General features: G+C 42.6%; 1 protein-coding gene across 1 annotated transcript in view; it reads right to left on the reverse strand.

The window, feature by feature from the left end:
• The window catches only part of LOC123499390, a 64,739-nt gene that overhangs the window by 32,157 nt on the left and 14,984 nt on the right, over positions 1–17,598 (reverse strand). Inside the window, 7 exon segments of the mRNA XM_045247329.1 lie at positions 261–376; positions 1,794–2,019; positions 11,663–11,814; positions 11,817–11,885; positions 12,763–12,858; positions 14,499–14,585; positions 14,588–14,723. Of these exon segments, the coding sequence (XP_045103264.1) occupies positions 261–376; positions 1,794–2,019; positions 11,663–11,814; positions 11,817–11,885; positions 12,763–12,858; positions 14,499–14,585; positions 14,588–14,723 (882 nt within the window).

Consider the following 17,598-nt stretch of genomic DNA (forward strand, 5'->3'; position numbering starts at 1 on the left):
AGGAGGAGGAGGAGGAGGAGGAGGAGGAGGAGGAGGAGGAGGAGGAGGAGGAGGAGGAGGACGAGGAGGAGGAGACTACATTTAGATTGATTTCATTCCCTTCTACACCCACCTTTCCACTCATCTCCTTCAACCACACATCCAATCCATCCACATCTTCCACTATCCTTTCACCTACTCCGACCCCTACCCCTTACCCGGTCCTGCACCCTTCCATCCATCCCATCACCTCTCCGTCAGCGCCTTCTACAGACACTCACCCTGGCAAAAGTCTTCCATTTCTCCTCAAGCAGGCGTTGTATGATGCCGCCCTCCAGCATGTCCAGGTGCTCGCTTTTAGTGCCGTTTAGAATGATCATAAGGGCCGAGTTCCAGTCTGCGGGAGGAATACGCGGAAACACAAAGGGAAAGCAAGTATTAGAGCCTCAAGTAGTGTGTGGATCTACTACGCTGATGCAGAGTTCTTGTCAGTTGGCTGTTGCTTGTCTCAGGAGGAGGACTGCCGCTGTGAGGTAAACTGCAGGTAAATCAGTGCCGTGTGGAGACTAATTAAGCTACAAGTGTGGAGTCTCACTGGACTTTACTGATTTCTAAACCACGACGTAATGACCGCTCAGGAAAGAGAGAGAGAGAGAGAGAGAGAGAGAGAGAGAGAGAGAGAGAGAGAGAGAGAGAGAGAGAGAGAGAGAGAGAGAGAGAGAGAGAGAGAGAGAGAGAGAGAGAGGTGTGGTGGTGGTGGTGGTGGTGGTGGTGGTGGTGGTGGTGGTGGTGGTGGTGGTGGTGGTGGTGGTGGTGGTGGTGGTGGTGGTGGTGGCGGTAAAGGAGGTAAAGGTTGCGTTTGTCGTGTTAACAAAATTAGAATAAGGAAAAGATAAAGATTTTGTGTTTAGTTAGTAATGAGGTTAATAACTCTCTCTCTCTCTCTCTCTCTCTCTCTCTCTCTCTCTCTCTCTCTCTCTCTCTCTCTCTCTCTCTCTCTCTCTCTCTCTCTCTCTCTCTCTCTCTCTCTCTCTCTCTCTCTCTCTCTCTCCAGTAAAACTCATTCACCCTTTCTGACACTCTATAAAACCTCATCTTTTTTTCATCTCCCTTTCAGCCTCCCCCTTCACAAAAAACCTTCAACTCACCATATCTAACACTAAAATAAGTACACAAATAAACAAATTAATAAATCAATAAGGACTTTCAATTCCCCACAAATTAATCTCACTTTTCTTCTTCCTTTACCCACAAACCTATCCCTCTCTTCTTCCCCTCATCACAAACTCATCTCATTTCTCCCTCCTTCCCCTCACCACAAACTCATCTCATTTTTCCCTTCTTCTCCTCACCACAAACTCATCTGACTTCAATCCTTCTTCCCCTTCAAAAAAAGTCATCTTATTTCTATTCTTCCCGTCTTTATAAACTCATTTAAATTTCTCCCTTCTTCCTCTCCACACATACTCATCTTATTTATTTCCTTCTTCTTCTCCTGACAAATTCATCTTATTTTCATTCTTCTCCTTCCCATAAATTATTCTGACTTTATCCCCTCTTCCCTTCCAGAAAAAAATAATCTTACTTCTATTTTTCCCTTCCCCACAAACTCAACTGACTTCCTCTCTTCTTCCCCTCTCGAGGATTTCATCTTATTTTTGTCCTTGACCTCCTCACAAACTCATTTTAATTCATTTTTTTCCTCTTCCTACAAACTTATCTTCCTTCCTTCTTTCTCTCCCTATAAACTCATCTTATTTCTATTCTTCACCTCCCCATAAAGCACACACATACACACACATCTCAACACTCACTAGTCTCCCCGCTGGGTCTGATGGTGTCCAGGGCGTTGAGCGGGTAAGCACTGCAGGTGATGTTGGAATAGCGCCAGAACTCAATACAGGTGAGCTCTAACATCTCCTTAAAAATCGTGGAGCGGGCGAGGCGACAAGCGAGAGTGAGGGGAGTCAGTCCAGCCTCGTTCATTATCCCGTCCTGAGCTGGTTGCCTTGGGTGCCGCAGTGCGTAGGAGAACATTCCCTAGAGAGGAGGGATGTGGGCGGGTTACGTAAGGAAATGCTGTAAAGGAAGCCACAAGAAGCCGCTAACGTTGCATGAGGTAGTCTCTGTATAAAATGTGCCAGCCTGTTTTCTACGTTAACATCTTTTTAAATTTGTACATGTTTAACTCCTTCAGTACCGCGGCACGTTTTCATATTCATTCTGCTTGCTATTTGGTTATTTTATAGAGCTTCAAATATTTATGTGAGGGATTAAAATGGTGATGAGTCTAGCCATTAACCTTTTGACCTCCATGTAACCTTCCTAATGTAAATAAAATCGTCTAATCATACTCAAAACTCGTGGAAAAAATGCGTCCCAGTACTGAACGGGTTAATGTTTTACGAACTCATCACTGACAACTTGATTACTGAGTTTATTACGGGTCTAATTACATTCACATACCACTGTTTCAGAACCAATCATTTCTTATCTCTTACTTTAAATCTGTGTATTTCTTCTAGCTTCAATCCTTTCACCTCCCTATCGTGAGTACTCTTTATTAATGACTCTTTTACGGAGTTTGTTACATTCATACATCACTATTTCAAGACCTAATTCTCTCTTGTCCCTTACTTCTAATCTATCTTTTTTCTTCAAGCTTTAATCCATTATCTCTATCCTGACTACTGATCCAGAGAATTTTGTTTACGTCACCTGTGTACTTGCGTCACTGTTGTGTGGTGATGTAGAGTAGGTAAAGGTGAGGGTGGGTGCCATAATGTCGTCGTTAAAGTGGTACCCATATTAGGACCCATATTACCACCCAAGTGTATCTTTAGTGTAACCACCTACAACCTGGGTATAATGGTGACATGTCGGCAACTTTAAACCACTTGGCAAATGGCATAGCTTCAAAGCGGTATGTGGTGGAATTCGAACCTACGCGTGGACCTCTGCCCGATCCCACGCTCACCATCTTATCCACTACGCCACCGCCTCCTGTGTGTGTGTGTGTGTGTGTGTGTGTGTGTGTGTGTGTAGGAGGAGTTGTGATTTGTTTGTTTGTGGTGGTTAAATCAAGAATATGAGAATGAGAAGAAAGAAGAAGAGGAATATAGTGTAATAACAATGATAACAACAACAAAAGTAATAAAAACAACATAAACAACCATCCGAACAAGCAGAAAGAGAGAGAGAGAGAGAGAGAGAGAGAGAGAGAGAGAGAGAGAGAGAGAGAGAGAGAGAGAGACCGTATCTACAGTGACTCAAAGGGAATAATCCCATTACGAATTAAATGTTCACACACACACACACACACACACACACACACACACACACACACACACACACACACACACACACACACACACACACACACTCAATTTTTCAACCAAGTAACAAAAAAAACACTAAAATTATCTACCTCTTCCTCCTCCTCCTCCTCCTCCTCCTCCTCCTCCTCCTCCTCCTCCTCCTCCTCCTACTACTACTACTACTACTACTACTACTACTACTACTACTACTACTACTACTACTACTACTACTACAACTATTCCTCTTTTGTATTCCTTCTTTTCTAATCCTCCTCCTCCTCCTCCTCCTCCTCCTACTACTACTACTACTACTACTACTACAATTGCTCCATCTAATCACGACCCATTTCTCAGCGTGTGTAGAAGTAAATCAATGTGTCTGTAGCATCTCCTCGTCTCCAGTAATCCCAATTGTGTATCACTGTCCTCATCCTCCTTCACGCCACATAAACACGACCCCATCAATGTGTGTGTGTGTGTGTGTGTGTGTGTGTGTGTGTGTGTGTGTGTGTGTGTGTGTGTGTGTGTGTGTGTGTGTGTGTGTGTGTGTGTTTTCATACTCTTCTTTTTTTTTCTTCCTTTCTGATTTATCCATTTCCTCGTTTTTTGTAACTTTTTCCATTATTTCTTTTTTTTTTGTTGGGTACTTTTTTCTCCTCTTTTTTTCTTTTCTACTTTCGTTCCCCTTTTACATGATCTCTCTCTTCCTCTTTTTCTTTGTTCTTTCTTTCGTTCTTCTTTTCTTCTTCACCTTCCCTCATTTCCTTTCTCCTCTTCTTATTCTTTTCTTCTTCTTCCTTCATTGCTTTGTTCTTCTTTTATTCTTCACCTTTTTTCTTTCCTTCCTTTTCTTCTTTCTTTTTCCTCTTCCTCCTCCTCCTCCTTGTCTCGTCTCTCTTGAACAAATGAATATAAATTTTAATCGTCTTTTTCATCTTTTTATCGTTTCTTTCTCCTCATTATCTGTCATTTCTTTATTTGATCTTCTTATATTTTTTTGCACATTATAATCAACCCTCTCCTTTTTTTTCTCATTTCTTTCCTCATTATATATATTCTTTGCTTTTTTGTTCTATTAGTGTCACCCTTCCTTTCTTTATTTTTTTTCTCAATATACGTATCGTATTGTGTGCCTTTTTCTTTCATTTTCTTGCATAACTTCGCATTCCTAGTCCTCCTCCTTCTCCTCCTCCTCCTCCTCCTCCTCCTCTTCTTCCTCCTCCTCTTCTTCTTCTTCTTCTTTACCAATCAACTAGATACTCCCATTCTGTTCTGTTACAGTCCTACCCGAAGATCGGTCTATGAGCTCTGAGCTCGCTCCGTAATGGGGAAGACTGGCTGGGTGACCAGCAAGCGACCGAGATGAATTACACACACACACACACACACACACACACACACACACACACACACACACACACACACACACACCGTGTACTGTAGTGGTTAGCACGCTCGACTCACAATCAAGAGGGCCGGGTTCGAGTCCCGGGCGCGGCGAGGCAAATGGGCAAGCCTCTTAATGTGTGGCCCCTGTTCACCTAGCAGTAAATAGGTACGGGATGTAACTCTAGGGGTTGTGGCCTCGCTTTCCCGGTGTGTGGAGTGTGTTGTGGTCTCAGTCCTACCCGAAGATCGGTCTATGAGCTCTGAGCTCGCTCCGTAATGGGGAAGACTGGCTGGGTAACCAGCAGACGACCGTGATGGTGAATTACACACACACAGCGTAGTGTAGTGGTTAGCACGCTCGGGTCACAACCGAGAGGGTCCATGTTAGAGTCCAGGAAAGTGGTGAGGCAAATGGGCAAGCCTCTTAATGTGTAGTCCCTGTTCACCTAGTAGCAAATAGGTACGGGATGTAACTCGAGGGGTTGTGACCTTGTTGTCCCGGTGCGTGGAGTGTTGTGTGGTCTCAGTCCTACCCGAAGATAGCTCTATGAAATCTGAGCTCGATCCGTAATGGGGAAGGCTGGCTGGGTGACCAGCAGACGACCGTGATGGTGAATTACACACACACACACACACACACACACACACACACACACACACACACACACACACACACACACACACACACACACACACACACACACACACACACGCCCGGTAGCTCAGTGATTAGAGCGCTGGCTTCACAAGCCAGAGGACCGGGGTTCGATTTCCCGGCCGGGTGGATATATTTGGGTGTGTCTCCTTTCACGTGTAGCCCCTGTTCACCTAGCAGTGAGTAGGTACGGGATGTAAATCGAGGAGTTGTGACCTTGTTGTCCCGGTGTGTGGTGTGTGCCTGGTCTCAGGCCTATCCGAAGATCGGAAATAATGAGCTCTGAGCTCGTTCCGTAGGGTAACGTCTGGCTGTCTCGTCAGAGACTGCAGCAGATCAAACAGTGAAACACACACACACACACACACACACACACACACACACACACACACACACACACACACACACACACACACTAATAGTATACATATGGACAGGTACTCTCATTATACGCCGAGAATGTAATGATCTATATGCTTTTATGTAATCTTCTCACTACTCTTCCTCCCTCTTCTCTCTTTTGTATATATATGTTACTAGATATTTCTATTACAGGATAACACATTTTTATTATCTCTTTTCCTTTTATGTAATTTTAAGTAACTCTTCCTTCTTCGTTTTTTCTTCTTCCTCCTCCTCTTCATCCTTTTTTAAATGAAAAGCCCACATGGTATAGATGAAAAAAAAGTATCAGTATTGACCTTTATTATAGCACAAGTCTCAAAGTATCTGTTACTTGATATTATATAGTCAACCTTTTCTCCTCTTCCTCCTCCTCCTTATCCTGTTCCTCCTCGTCTTTCCTTAACTCAGTAAGTAGCTTCATTAAAGTATCCTTTTCTTATGTAACATCAATTATCATCGTTCTCTTCCTAGTTTTCTTCCTCCTCCTCTTCCTTCTCTTTCCCTATAAGCTATTCCTCCTTTCCTTCTCGTTTTCTTCGTCCTTTCATCTTTTCAATTTCCTCTATGTCAACCTCCCCTCCCCATCTCTTCCCTTCCCTTCCCCTCGTCCCTTCCTTTATTTCCCACGTCACCTCCTCCAAACAAGACCGCTGGCCATGTAAACAAAAGGCCTATACAGAATATTTTCTTTGGGCCACTATGATGTATGAATGCGTAGGTACATGGGCTGGAATAATACACGGTAGATAGATAGATAGATAAATAGACAGATAGATAGACAAATAGAGGGAGACTTTCCTACAAATGAATAGAGACAAGAGACAAATATACAAGCTATTGTCAACAGTAGAATGAGAGCGACTAATATCTGTTCTAATAATATGTACCAGTAATATCTCTCCTTCCTTCGTATATGTCCTTTGTGCAAGAAGAACAGTGCTTCTATGCCCGGCCGCCCTTGCTTAATTGTGACGTCCATGCCAGGCCTTTCTCTCAATCTGGCTCTGGTATGGCTTTCTGTCCGAGCAATACATGCGTGTTTATGTTCCTGAGGGAGATGTGGCTTTAGTGAGGCTGACTGTGGGTGTATTAAGAGATAGGACGCGTGAGATGAGTCTGGGTATAAGATGAGGGAGGAAAATGTTTTATGAAAGCTGTGAGAGAAATGTTAGTAATGGCTGTGTGTAGAGTGGTGAGGGAGTGTTAGGAACGTCTTGGCATGATGTTGTTATGTTGTTAATGGTGGTAGTAGTAGTAGTAGTAGTAGTAGTAGTAGTAGTAGTAGTAGTAGTAGTAGTAGTAGTAGTAGTAGTAGTAGTAGTAGTAGTAGTAGTAGTAGTAGTAGTAGTTGTTGTAGTAGTGGTGGTGGTGGTGGTGGTGTCTGTGAGTGTGTGTTTATTTGTGTATTCATAAGACAGAACATAAATCACATGTACATTCTCTCTCTCTCTCTCTCTCTCTCTCTCTCTCTCTCTCTCTCTCTCTCTCTCTCTCTCTCTCTCTCTCTCTCTCTCTCTCTCTCTCTCTCTCCCTCTCTCTTTGCCTCACTGCCTCTAATTATGGTGTGTTTGTTTTGTATGCTTATTTGTATGTTTGAGAAATTAGGGATAGATGCTTGGATGGAGAGAGAGAGAGAGAGAGAGAGAGAGAGAGAGAGAGAGAGAGAGAGAGAGAGAGAGAGAGAGAGAGAGAGAGAGAGAGAGAGAGAGAGAGAGAGAGAGTTTTCCGCTCATATAGTATTTATCCTCTCTCTCTCTCTCTCTCTCTCTCTCTCTCTCTCTCTCTCTCTCTCTCTCTCTCTCTCTCTCTCTCTCTCTCTCTCTCTCATAAAGGCATCCGTATCCTTGATATTCAAATGGTTTAATTAGTGATGGAATGATTTAGAGAGAGAGAGAGAGAGAGAGAGAGAGAGAGAGAGAGAGAGAGAGAGAGAGAGAGAGAGAGAGAGAGAGAGAGAGAGAGAGAGAGAGAGAGAGAGAGAGAGAGAGTCATTCCTACATCTTCTACACCACCACACTCATTCTTACACTTTACATAATTCATTCCTTCAGCTTGTATATGAATTTCTACTCATGTATATTCCTTTTACGACTCATTATAAAGGTACGTTCCGGCATCCTTTATATTCCTATGGCACGTACAGTCATTCCTACACCTTATATACGAATGGGAGTGTGATATTTTTGTGTTGGGAAAGGCAAAAATAGGACATATTTTGCAATTCCAATAAAAATCTAAGAGGCCAAGATCGGTTTAATTCGAAATAAATCCCTAAAATAGCAATTAATTTTGATCTTACTCGTATTTATTAACCTCCCACACACACACACACACACACACACACACACACACACACACATCATAATCCTTACAGGTCACAGTGTTCTCTCATTCACGTAAGGAAAAGCCAGGTACAGAACCCTCATTAATATTAAATTATGTGCCTGCCCACGAGACTCCAGCCAGCCCAGGTACATGTCATTCCAAGTACCTCCACGGAAATTAAGGTGAAATGAAGGCTGGGTTATATTTACATTGTCCGAGATTTAATGTAAGTGGTGGTGGTGGTGGTGGTTAGTTGGTTATGTAGTGTGTGTGTGTGTGTGTGTGTGTGTGTGTGTGTGTGTGTGTGTGTGTGTGTGTGTGTGTGTGTGTGTGTGTGTGTGTGTGTGTGTGTGTGTGTGTGTTATTATGTTCTCTTTCTTCTCATTTCTTTTTTCATCTATTCCTCTTCCACATCTTTTTACCTTTTCTTCCTTTTCTTCTCTTTACTTTTCTTTTTCTTCCTCTTCCTCCTTCTCCTCTTCTTTCTTTCTTTTTTCATTTCCCTTCTTACCCTCGTCTTTGTCCTCTTTCTCCTTCTCTTTACCATTCTATTTCTTCTCATCATCATTCAGACAGACAGACAGACAGACAGACAGACAGACAGACAGACAGACAAACGAGCGGAGACATACGTAGATTAATTAGAGATAAGAGACAGTTATCCAGTCGTAAAATTGAAATGCATAGATTAATGAAAGAGCGTAAACACAACCTCTCTCTCTCTCTCTCTCTCTCTCTCTCTCTCTCTCTCTCATACATTGCATCGCTTTTGATCAATCAGCAACGTGGTCTGTGTAAAAGAAAGTAGTTTTTTCTTTTCCTAGCGTTTGTCGTCAAATGATAAAAATGAAAGTAGGAAAGAAAAATTGACACAGGAACATAGATAAAAAAAAATACGAAGTCGAAATAAAGTAAGAAATTCAAACGGCTAATAATTAAAAACGGTAGATAACGAAATAAAAATAGGGATAGGATAAAATAAAGGTAGAAAACACTGATACACAAACACGAGACAAGGGAAGTGAAGTGTAACGTAAATTAAATAAAGTTAAAGGACAAAAAAGTTGATAAGAGAATACAAGAGAGAGAGAGAGAGAGAGAGAGATAACTTCATAGTCAACATAGGAAGACACTAATAAAAAAGAGAATAAAACCATAAAAAGTAAATAATCCTGAAAACTTTGTCTTTTAATTGTTAAGGGATTGTGAAACTTGGTTTAATTGGAAGGGAATTCTTTTGTTTAGTCCACGATAGCTCTCTCTCTCTCTCTCTCTCTCTCTCTCTCTCTCTCTCTCTCTCTCTCTCTCTCTCTCTCTCTCTCTCTCTCTCTCTCTCTCTCTCTCTCTCTCTCTCTCTCTCTCTCTCTCTCTCTCTGCAATATATGTCTTTTCATTATCCTACACCCAACCACCCACCCACCCACACACACACACACACACACACACACACACACACACACACACACACACACGAGTCCCGGCGCGGCGAGGCAAATGGGCAAGCCTCTTAATGTGTAGCCCCTGTTCACCTAGCAGTAAATAGGTACGGGATGTAACTCGAGTGGTTGTGGCCTCGCTTTCCCGGTGTGTGGAGTGTGTTGTGGTCTCAGTCCTACCCGAAGATCGGTCTATGAGCTCTGAGCTCGCTCCGTAATGGGGAAGACTGGCTAGGTGACCAGGAGGAAACCGAGGTGAATTACACACAAAGTAATAAATCCAGATATTAGACCTAAAGGTAAGTGACAAGTAGGCCTATACAATTCTACACCTTTTCTGCACCTACTAGGATTCCCAACCCTATATGGGATTCGATTCTTTGTGCTGGTGGCATGATTAGAAGAACAAGGATGTAGAAAGAGAAGGGAGGAACAAAGGGAGAGAAGAGCACAGGTGACAAAAGTTATTGGGACATTGAAAGGGAAAGGTTAAGAGGTACAGTGTGTAGATAGACAAAAAGAAAAAAAAAAGACGGAAGGGAAGGGAAAAAGAAAAGAGGAGAGGAAAGGGTAGGGATGGAAAGGGAATAAAAGAGAGAGAAAAAGAAAGACATCAGGAGGAGGAAATGGAGGAGAAGAACGGATGAATGGGATAGAAAGAAAAAATAAGGACATATGGAGTAGAAGAGAAAAAGTAAGCGAGGGATGGATAACAATAAAAGAAAAGGAATCTCTCTCTCTCTCTCTCTCTCTCTCTCTCTCTCTCTCTCTCTCACACACACACACACACACACACACACACACACACACACACACACACACACACACACACACACACACACACACACACACACACACATCTCATGCAGTCTATATTCAACAGACTCCAGAGAAACTATCAGACTTCCCACGAATCCTTTCATAAGTGTGGCAATCATTTACTAGGGGCGCTGCATCACTAGCGCCAGGAGGGAACAAACAACCAAGCAATACTAACTTATCTTCCGAGCTGGCCCCTGAAAACACTCATTACCAAGGCGTGTAATGAATGAAAAATAGAGGCGGATTCTTATCCTGCGTTTTTCTTTTCCTGTCTTCTCTTCGTGTTTCAATTCGTCTATGATTTTAAATGTTTTCAAGAGAGGTGAGGATCTTAACGCTTTATAATCTTAAGTGTTGATTCTTTTCCCTCTTCTTCTTGCTTATTCCTGATCGTTTGAGAAAATATCTTGTGTGCGCTGGTGTGTTCTCTCTTTTTTTTCGTTTTTCCCTTTATTTTTCGTCCTTAGTCTTCTCTCCTTTACAAAAAAAGAGTTAGGAAACGCACTGAAACACTCATGCACACACACACAGACACTCAAAAATATGTTTCACCGTGTCAGTATCACGCTGTGCACACTTTTCCTCTCATCTTTTTTTTTCTTTTCCTCCTGTCGGTCTTATCTCTCTTAAACAGAAAAAACACTGTAACACTCAACACGCTCCACTGATTCACTGATATGTTGTGCAGACACTTATTTCTGGTCTGTTTCCGTAACACACACACACACACACACACACACACACACACACACACACACACACACACACACACACACACACACACACACACACACGATAATGATAACTAAACAAATTCAATGATGAACTAACTATTTAAGTGTTTGACTGTCTATCTAATTGACTGACTGGCTGATTAATTATCCAGCTAACTAATTAACTAACTAAGTGAGTGACTGAGTGACTGACTGACTGACTGACTAATTATCCAACTAACTAGCAAATGAATCGATTGACTGACTAACTGACAGATAAGGAAGGAAACACAGAAACGTTCAACCAACAAATCAAATCAAACAAAATAAAGCAAAACCACAAAAAACACACCAAAACACACTCACAGCTGGTAACACACTCCAAAACTAATTCACTCTCAAATTTTTAACCCACAAAACTCCCACAAAAAAACACCCCAGAACCCCAAAAACGCACCAGAACACACACACAGATGATAACACACTCCAAACTGACTCACTCTCAAACTAAACACAGAAAACTCCCACAAAAAACACCCCAGAACATTGGAAGAAGTTAAAGGGTGTTACTGTAGATTTCTCTCTCTCTCTCTTGCCCACAAAACACCCCAGTACACTCACCAGCTGATTGCACACCACCACCATATGCAGAATCATGTTGCCGAAGCTATCCTGAGCATTGGAGTCGGCGTCATAGTCCAGCAGTTTGTTATAGACGGTCTCGTTGCCCAGACAGGCCGACCAGGCAAGCGGGTACTCCCCTAGGTAAGCCAGCCCTCGTAGTCCGTGTGGTCAGGTCCGGGGGGCACCGTTACCTGCTGGTCCCGTGGCAGGAAGAAACTACCTAAAGAAAGGACAATAGGACTGAGAGAACTGTGTGGTGGTGAGTGGTGTAGGATTGTAAGGAGTGCAAAGGGAGGTAAAGGAAGGGATTGATAAGGAAATAGACTTAAATTGAGGATAATAGGGAGGTTATAGGATGTAGAGAATGAATGGAAGGGTTGGTGTTGAGTGGTGTTGAGTTCTGGAGGGTGTATGATTGTAAGGAGTGCAAAGAAAGGAAAAGAAAAGGATTTAGAAGGGAACAGACTTAAATTGAGAGTAATAGGAAGCTTATAGGATGTAGAGAATGAATAGAAAGAGTTGGTGTTGAATTCTGTGTGGTGTAGGATCGTAAGAAGAGTAAAGGAAGGTAATGGAAAGGGTTGGAAGGAAATAAACTTAAATTGAAGGTAATAGGATGTAGAGAATGAATGGAAAAGTAAGAGAGGAACAAAGAGAGGGAATGGAGAAAAAAAGGATAGATAAGGGAGAGCATTGAGTGTAATTAAGTGTAAAAGCGGGTATAAGAAAGGAGTGAGACAATGGAACGGAGAAAAGAAGTGAATTAAAGAAAAATAAACAAGATGAAAAAGAAAGGTAAAGTGTAAAGTACAGAACAGGAAGAAGAGGAGAAGGAGGAGAGAAGAGGTGAGAAATTTGAGAAAGAAAAAAGAGAAAAAGAAAAATACGAGGAAAAACGAAGAACAAATAGGGAGAAAGAAACAAAGGAAAATATACTGTGTGTGTGTGTGTGTGTGTGTGTGTGTGTGTGTGTGTGTGTGTGTGTGTGTGTGTGTGTGTGTGTGTGTGTGTGTGTGTGTGTGTGTGTGTGTGTGTGTGTGTGTGTGTGTGTGTGTGTGTGTGTGTGTGTGTGTGTGTGTGTGTGTGTGTGCACGTACCTATGGCTCTTTGGTGCACATTGGATCCGCACCCAAGCAGAATCGTGACCAGCTCATTGTTGCCGTACGCGATGGCCAGGTGGAGGGCGCTGGCACCTGCAGGAAAGGATCAAATACGCTTCACGTGAAAATGTAAAGGTTTAACTCTAATCATAAGGGTTTCAATGTCATAACAAAGGATTTCATTAACCCTTTCAATACTGAGGAGATTTGTGTACGATTAGACCATTTCATTGACATTAGGAAGGGTCTATCGGGGTTATAAGATTAATGGCCACAGTCTTCACTGTTTTAATGCCCCACATGAGTTTCTGAAGCTGTATAAAATCACCAAATAGTAAGGAGAAAGAATATGGAAACGCGTCAAGATACTGAATGGATTAACAGCATGGCTCTATTCAATATTCATTAGTGAGAAATTGTAGAGGTTTAACTCGAGTCATAAGGGTTTCAATGTCCCAACAAAGGATTACATTAATTTAAAGGACTTAACTCAATATATATTAATCTAAAATGTTTAACTCAAATTATACGCGTTGGAATGGATCGACAGAGAATTAATTCGTTATATAAACTAATATATCACTATTCTATAAGGCTTTTGAATGCATATTAATAAGGGTATGCCAGAAAAATAAAATAGGATTAAATACGATTACAAAAAAATATGCAATTATTCTAACAAACCCACATATGACTATTATAACACTGTGTAGGACTGAACACCTTTTTACAACAGATTAGTGAAGAGAACTGTAAAGAATTGAATAGGATTACAAAAGGATTAAAATAAAGCTGAAAAAGAAAGACGTGAGATATAAAGGGATTACCTAATAATATCAACACACACGGCTGCACACAGAGGCCACGTAACATTGGATACTTTTAAATAAGTTCATAGGAGGATTGAATAAGATTACACAGGATTACATAAATTACACAGACCTATAGGAAATTATATTAACTCGCACATGACTATAATAACCACACAGGATGAGAGAGAGAGAGAGAGAGAGAGAGAGAGAGAGAGAGAGAGAGAGAGAGAGAGAGAGAGAGAGAGAGAGAGAGAGAGAGAGAGAGAGAGAGAGAGAGAGAGAGAGAGAGAGAGAGAGAGAGAGAGAGAGAGAGAGACTTTCCCACCATTTCTCTCCTTCCCCTCACCATTCTCGAGGGAAGGGGAAATAAGAGAGGAAGAACACCCAGTTAGCCTATACTTAACTCCCGAGGTGCGTGAACAAAAGGAGGAGGAGGAGGAGGAGGAGGAGGAGGAGGAGGAGGAGGAGGAGGAGGAGGAGGAGGAGGAGGAGGAGGTGGAGGTGGAGGTGGTGGTGGTTTAAGCTTACAAGTATTAACTGGAGCAAGAAGAAGAACAAGAACAAAAACAAGAAGAAGAAGAAGAAGAAGAAGAAGAAGAAGAAGAAGAAGAAGAAGAAGAAGAAGAAGAAGAAGAAGAAGAAGAAGAAGAAGGAAAACAAGTGAAGAGATGAAAAATTCTCTCTCTCTCTCTCTCTCTCTCTCTCTCTCTCTCTCTCTCTCTCTCTCTCTCTCTCTCTCTCTCTCTCTCTCTCTCTCTCTCTCTCTCTCTCTCTCTCTCTCTAACCTCTCCTTTCCTCTTCATCTATCACATCAAACAGACACTTCATCACACACACGCACACATACACACACACACACACACACACACACACACACACACACACACACACACACACACACACACACACACCTGCACTTACCCAAATACTCCTCTCCCTCCACCACATCCACACAGAGCCTCGGGAAGCACCTCAGGAGAATCTTGGCGACCCTCGTGTGTGCCTTGAGTCGCACATAATGAGGACGTGCAGCAGTGTTTCCCCCAGCGAGCCCCGGAACTGCATCTGCCAACACGCCTCATGGTCCTTCCACTTGTGCAGGGGGTCGAAGGGAGATTTCTTGTCTGTGTTAATGTGCACGACCATCTGAGAGAGGAAAGGAAGAAGGAGAAAGTTAGTGCGATTATTGGTGTTATGAAAGATGTGGTGTATATATATATATTTTTTTTACGTAGGGATGAGGGCCAGCCAAGGGCAAAAAAAAGAAAGTTAGAAAAAGGCCCACTTGAGCGCTGTCTCTCCAAAGACTTCAAAAGTGTCAAAACCGTCAGCCAGAATTAGGGGAGCAAATGGCTCGATACCTCCCTCTTAAAAGAAGACAAGTTGTAGGAATTCGGAAATACAGATGCAGGGAGGGAGTTCCAGAGTTTACCAGTGAAAGGGATGAATGATTGAGCGTACTGGTTAACTCTTGCATTAGAGAGTTGGACAGAATAGGGATGAGAGGAAGAAGAAAGCCTTGTGCAACGTGGCCGCAGGAGGAGGGAGGCATGCAGTTAGCAAGATCAGTAGAACAGTTACCATGAAAATAGCGATAAAATATAGAAAGGGATGCAACATTTCGGCGGTGAGAAAGAGACTGAAGACAGTTAGTCAGAGGAGGGAGTTGATGAGACGAAGAGCTTTCGATTCCACCCTATCAAGCAAAGCTGTGTGACTGGAACCCCCAAACATGCGAAGAGTACTCCATACAGGGACGGATAAGGCCCTTATACAGAGTAAGCAGTTGGAGGGCGAGAAAAACTGTCGGAGACGCCTCAGAACACCTAATTTCATAGAAGCTGTTTTAGCAAGAGATGAGATGTGAAGTTTCCAGTTAAGATTATGAGCAAAGGACAGACCGAGGATATTCATTGTGGAAGAGGAGACAGTTGAGTGTCATTGAAGAAGAGGGATAGTTGTCTGGAAGGTTGTGTCGAGTTGATAGATGGAGGAATTGAGTTTTGAGGCATTGAAAACTACTAGATTTTCTCTGCCCCAATCGGAAATCTTAGAAAGATCGGAAGTCAGGCGTTCCGTGGCGTCCCCGCGTGATCTGTTGATTTCCTGAAGGGTTGGACGTCTCTGAAAGAACGTGGAAAGATGTAGGGTGGTATCATCAGCGTAGGAGTGGATAGGGCAAGAAGTTTGGTTAAGAAGGTCATTAATGAATAATAGAAAGAGAGTGGGTGACAGGACAGAACCCTGAGGAACACCACTATTAATAGGTTTAGGAGAAGAACAGTAGCCGTCTACCACAGCAGCAATAGAGCGGTCGGAAAGGAAACTTGAGATAAAGTTGCAGAGAGAAGGATAGAAGCCGTAGGAGGGCAGTTTTGAAATCAAAGCTTTATGCCAGACTCTATCAAAAGCTTTTGATATGTCTAACGCAACAGCAAAAGTTTCACCGAAATCTCTAAAAGAGGATGACCAAGACTCAGTAAGGAAAGCCAGAAGATCACCAGTAGAGCGACCTTGACGGAAGCCATACTGGCGATCAGACAGAAGATTGTGAAGTGACAGATGTTTGAGAATCTTCCTATTCAGGATAGATTCAAAACTTTAGACAAGCAAGAGATTAAAGCTATAGGACGGTAGTTTGAGGGGTTAGAACGGTCACCCTTTTTAGGAACAGGCTGAATGTAGGCGAACTTCCAGCAGGAAGGAAAGGTAGAAGTCGATAGACAAAGTTGGAAGAGTTTGGCCAGGCAAGGTGCAAGCACAGAAGCACAGTTTTTGAGAACAATAGGAGGGACCCCATCAGGTCCATAAGCCTTCCGAGGGTTTAGGCCAGCAAGGGCATGGAAAACATCATTACGAAGAATTTTGATTGTAGACATGAAATAGTCAGAGGGAGGAGGAGAGGGAGGACAAGCCCAGAATCGTCCAAGGTGGAGTTGTGAGCAAAGGTTTGAGAAAAGAGTTCAGCTTTAGAGACAGAAGAGATGGCAGTGGTGCCATCAGGATGAAATAAAGGAGGAAAGATGAAGAAGTGAAGTTATTTGAGATGTTTTTGGCTAGATGCCAGAAGTCACGAGGAGAGTTTGAGTTTGAAAGATTTTGACATTTCCTATTTATGAAAGAGTGTTTGGCAAGTTGAAGAACAGACTTGGCATGATTCCGGGCAGAGATATAAAGTGCATGAGATTCAGGAGATGGAAGGCTCAAGTACCTTTTGTGGGCAACCTCTCTATCATGTATAGCACGAGAACAGGCTGAGTTAAACCAAGGTTTAGAAGGTTTAGGTTGAGAAAAGAATGAGGAATGTACGCCTCCATGCCAGATACTAACACCTCTGTTATGCGTTCAGCACAAAGAGATGGGTCTCTGACACGGAAGCAATAATCATTCCAGGAAAATCAGCATAATACCTCCTCAGGTCCCCCAACTGGCAGAGGCAAAACGCCAGAGGCACCTTCGCTTTGGGGATCCTGCGGAGGGATTGGAAAAATAGGACAAGATACAGAAATGAGATTGTGATCGGAGGAGCCCAACGGAGATGAAAGGGTGACGGCATAAGCAGAAGGGTTAGAGGTGAGGAAGAGATCAAGAATGTTGGGCGTGTCTCCAAGACGGTCAGGAATACGAGTAGGGTGTTGCACCAGTTGCTCTAGGTCACGGAGGATAGCAAAGTTGAAGGCTAGTTCACCAGGGTGGTCAGTGAAGGGAGAGGAAAGCCAAAGCTGGTGGTGAACATTGAAATCTCCAAGAATGGAAATCTCAGCGAAAGGGTAGAGGGACAGAATGTGCTCCACTTTAGAAGTTAAGTAGTCGAAGAAATTACTATAGTCAGAAGGATAGTTGAGTGAAGAAAAAGATTATTACTGTTATAAAACGAAGTTGTCTAGTGTATATAAAAGAGATGATATACTTGTTGGACGAGAGAAAAAATTATTGCTATCATAAAGGAATAATGGTGCATCGTGATTATATAAGAGTTGCATACTACATGCAACAGAAATAATACAATTTGTTAGTAGAA

Source organism: Portunus trituberculatus, chromosome 49, assembly GCF_017591435.1.
Source record: "Portunus trituberculatus isolate SZX2019 chromosome 49, ASM1759143v1, whole genome shotgun sequence".
In the NCBI taxonomy this organism is placed as follows: Eukaryota; Metazoa; Arthropoda; class Malacostraca; order Decapoda; family Portunidae; genus Portunus; species Portunus trituberculatus.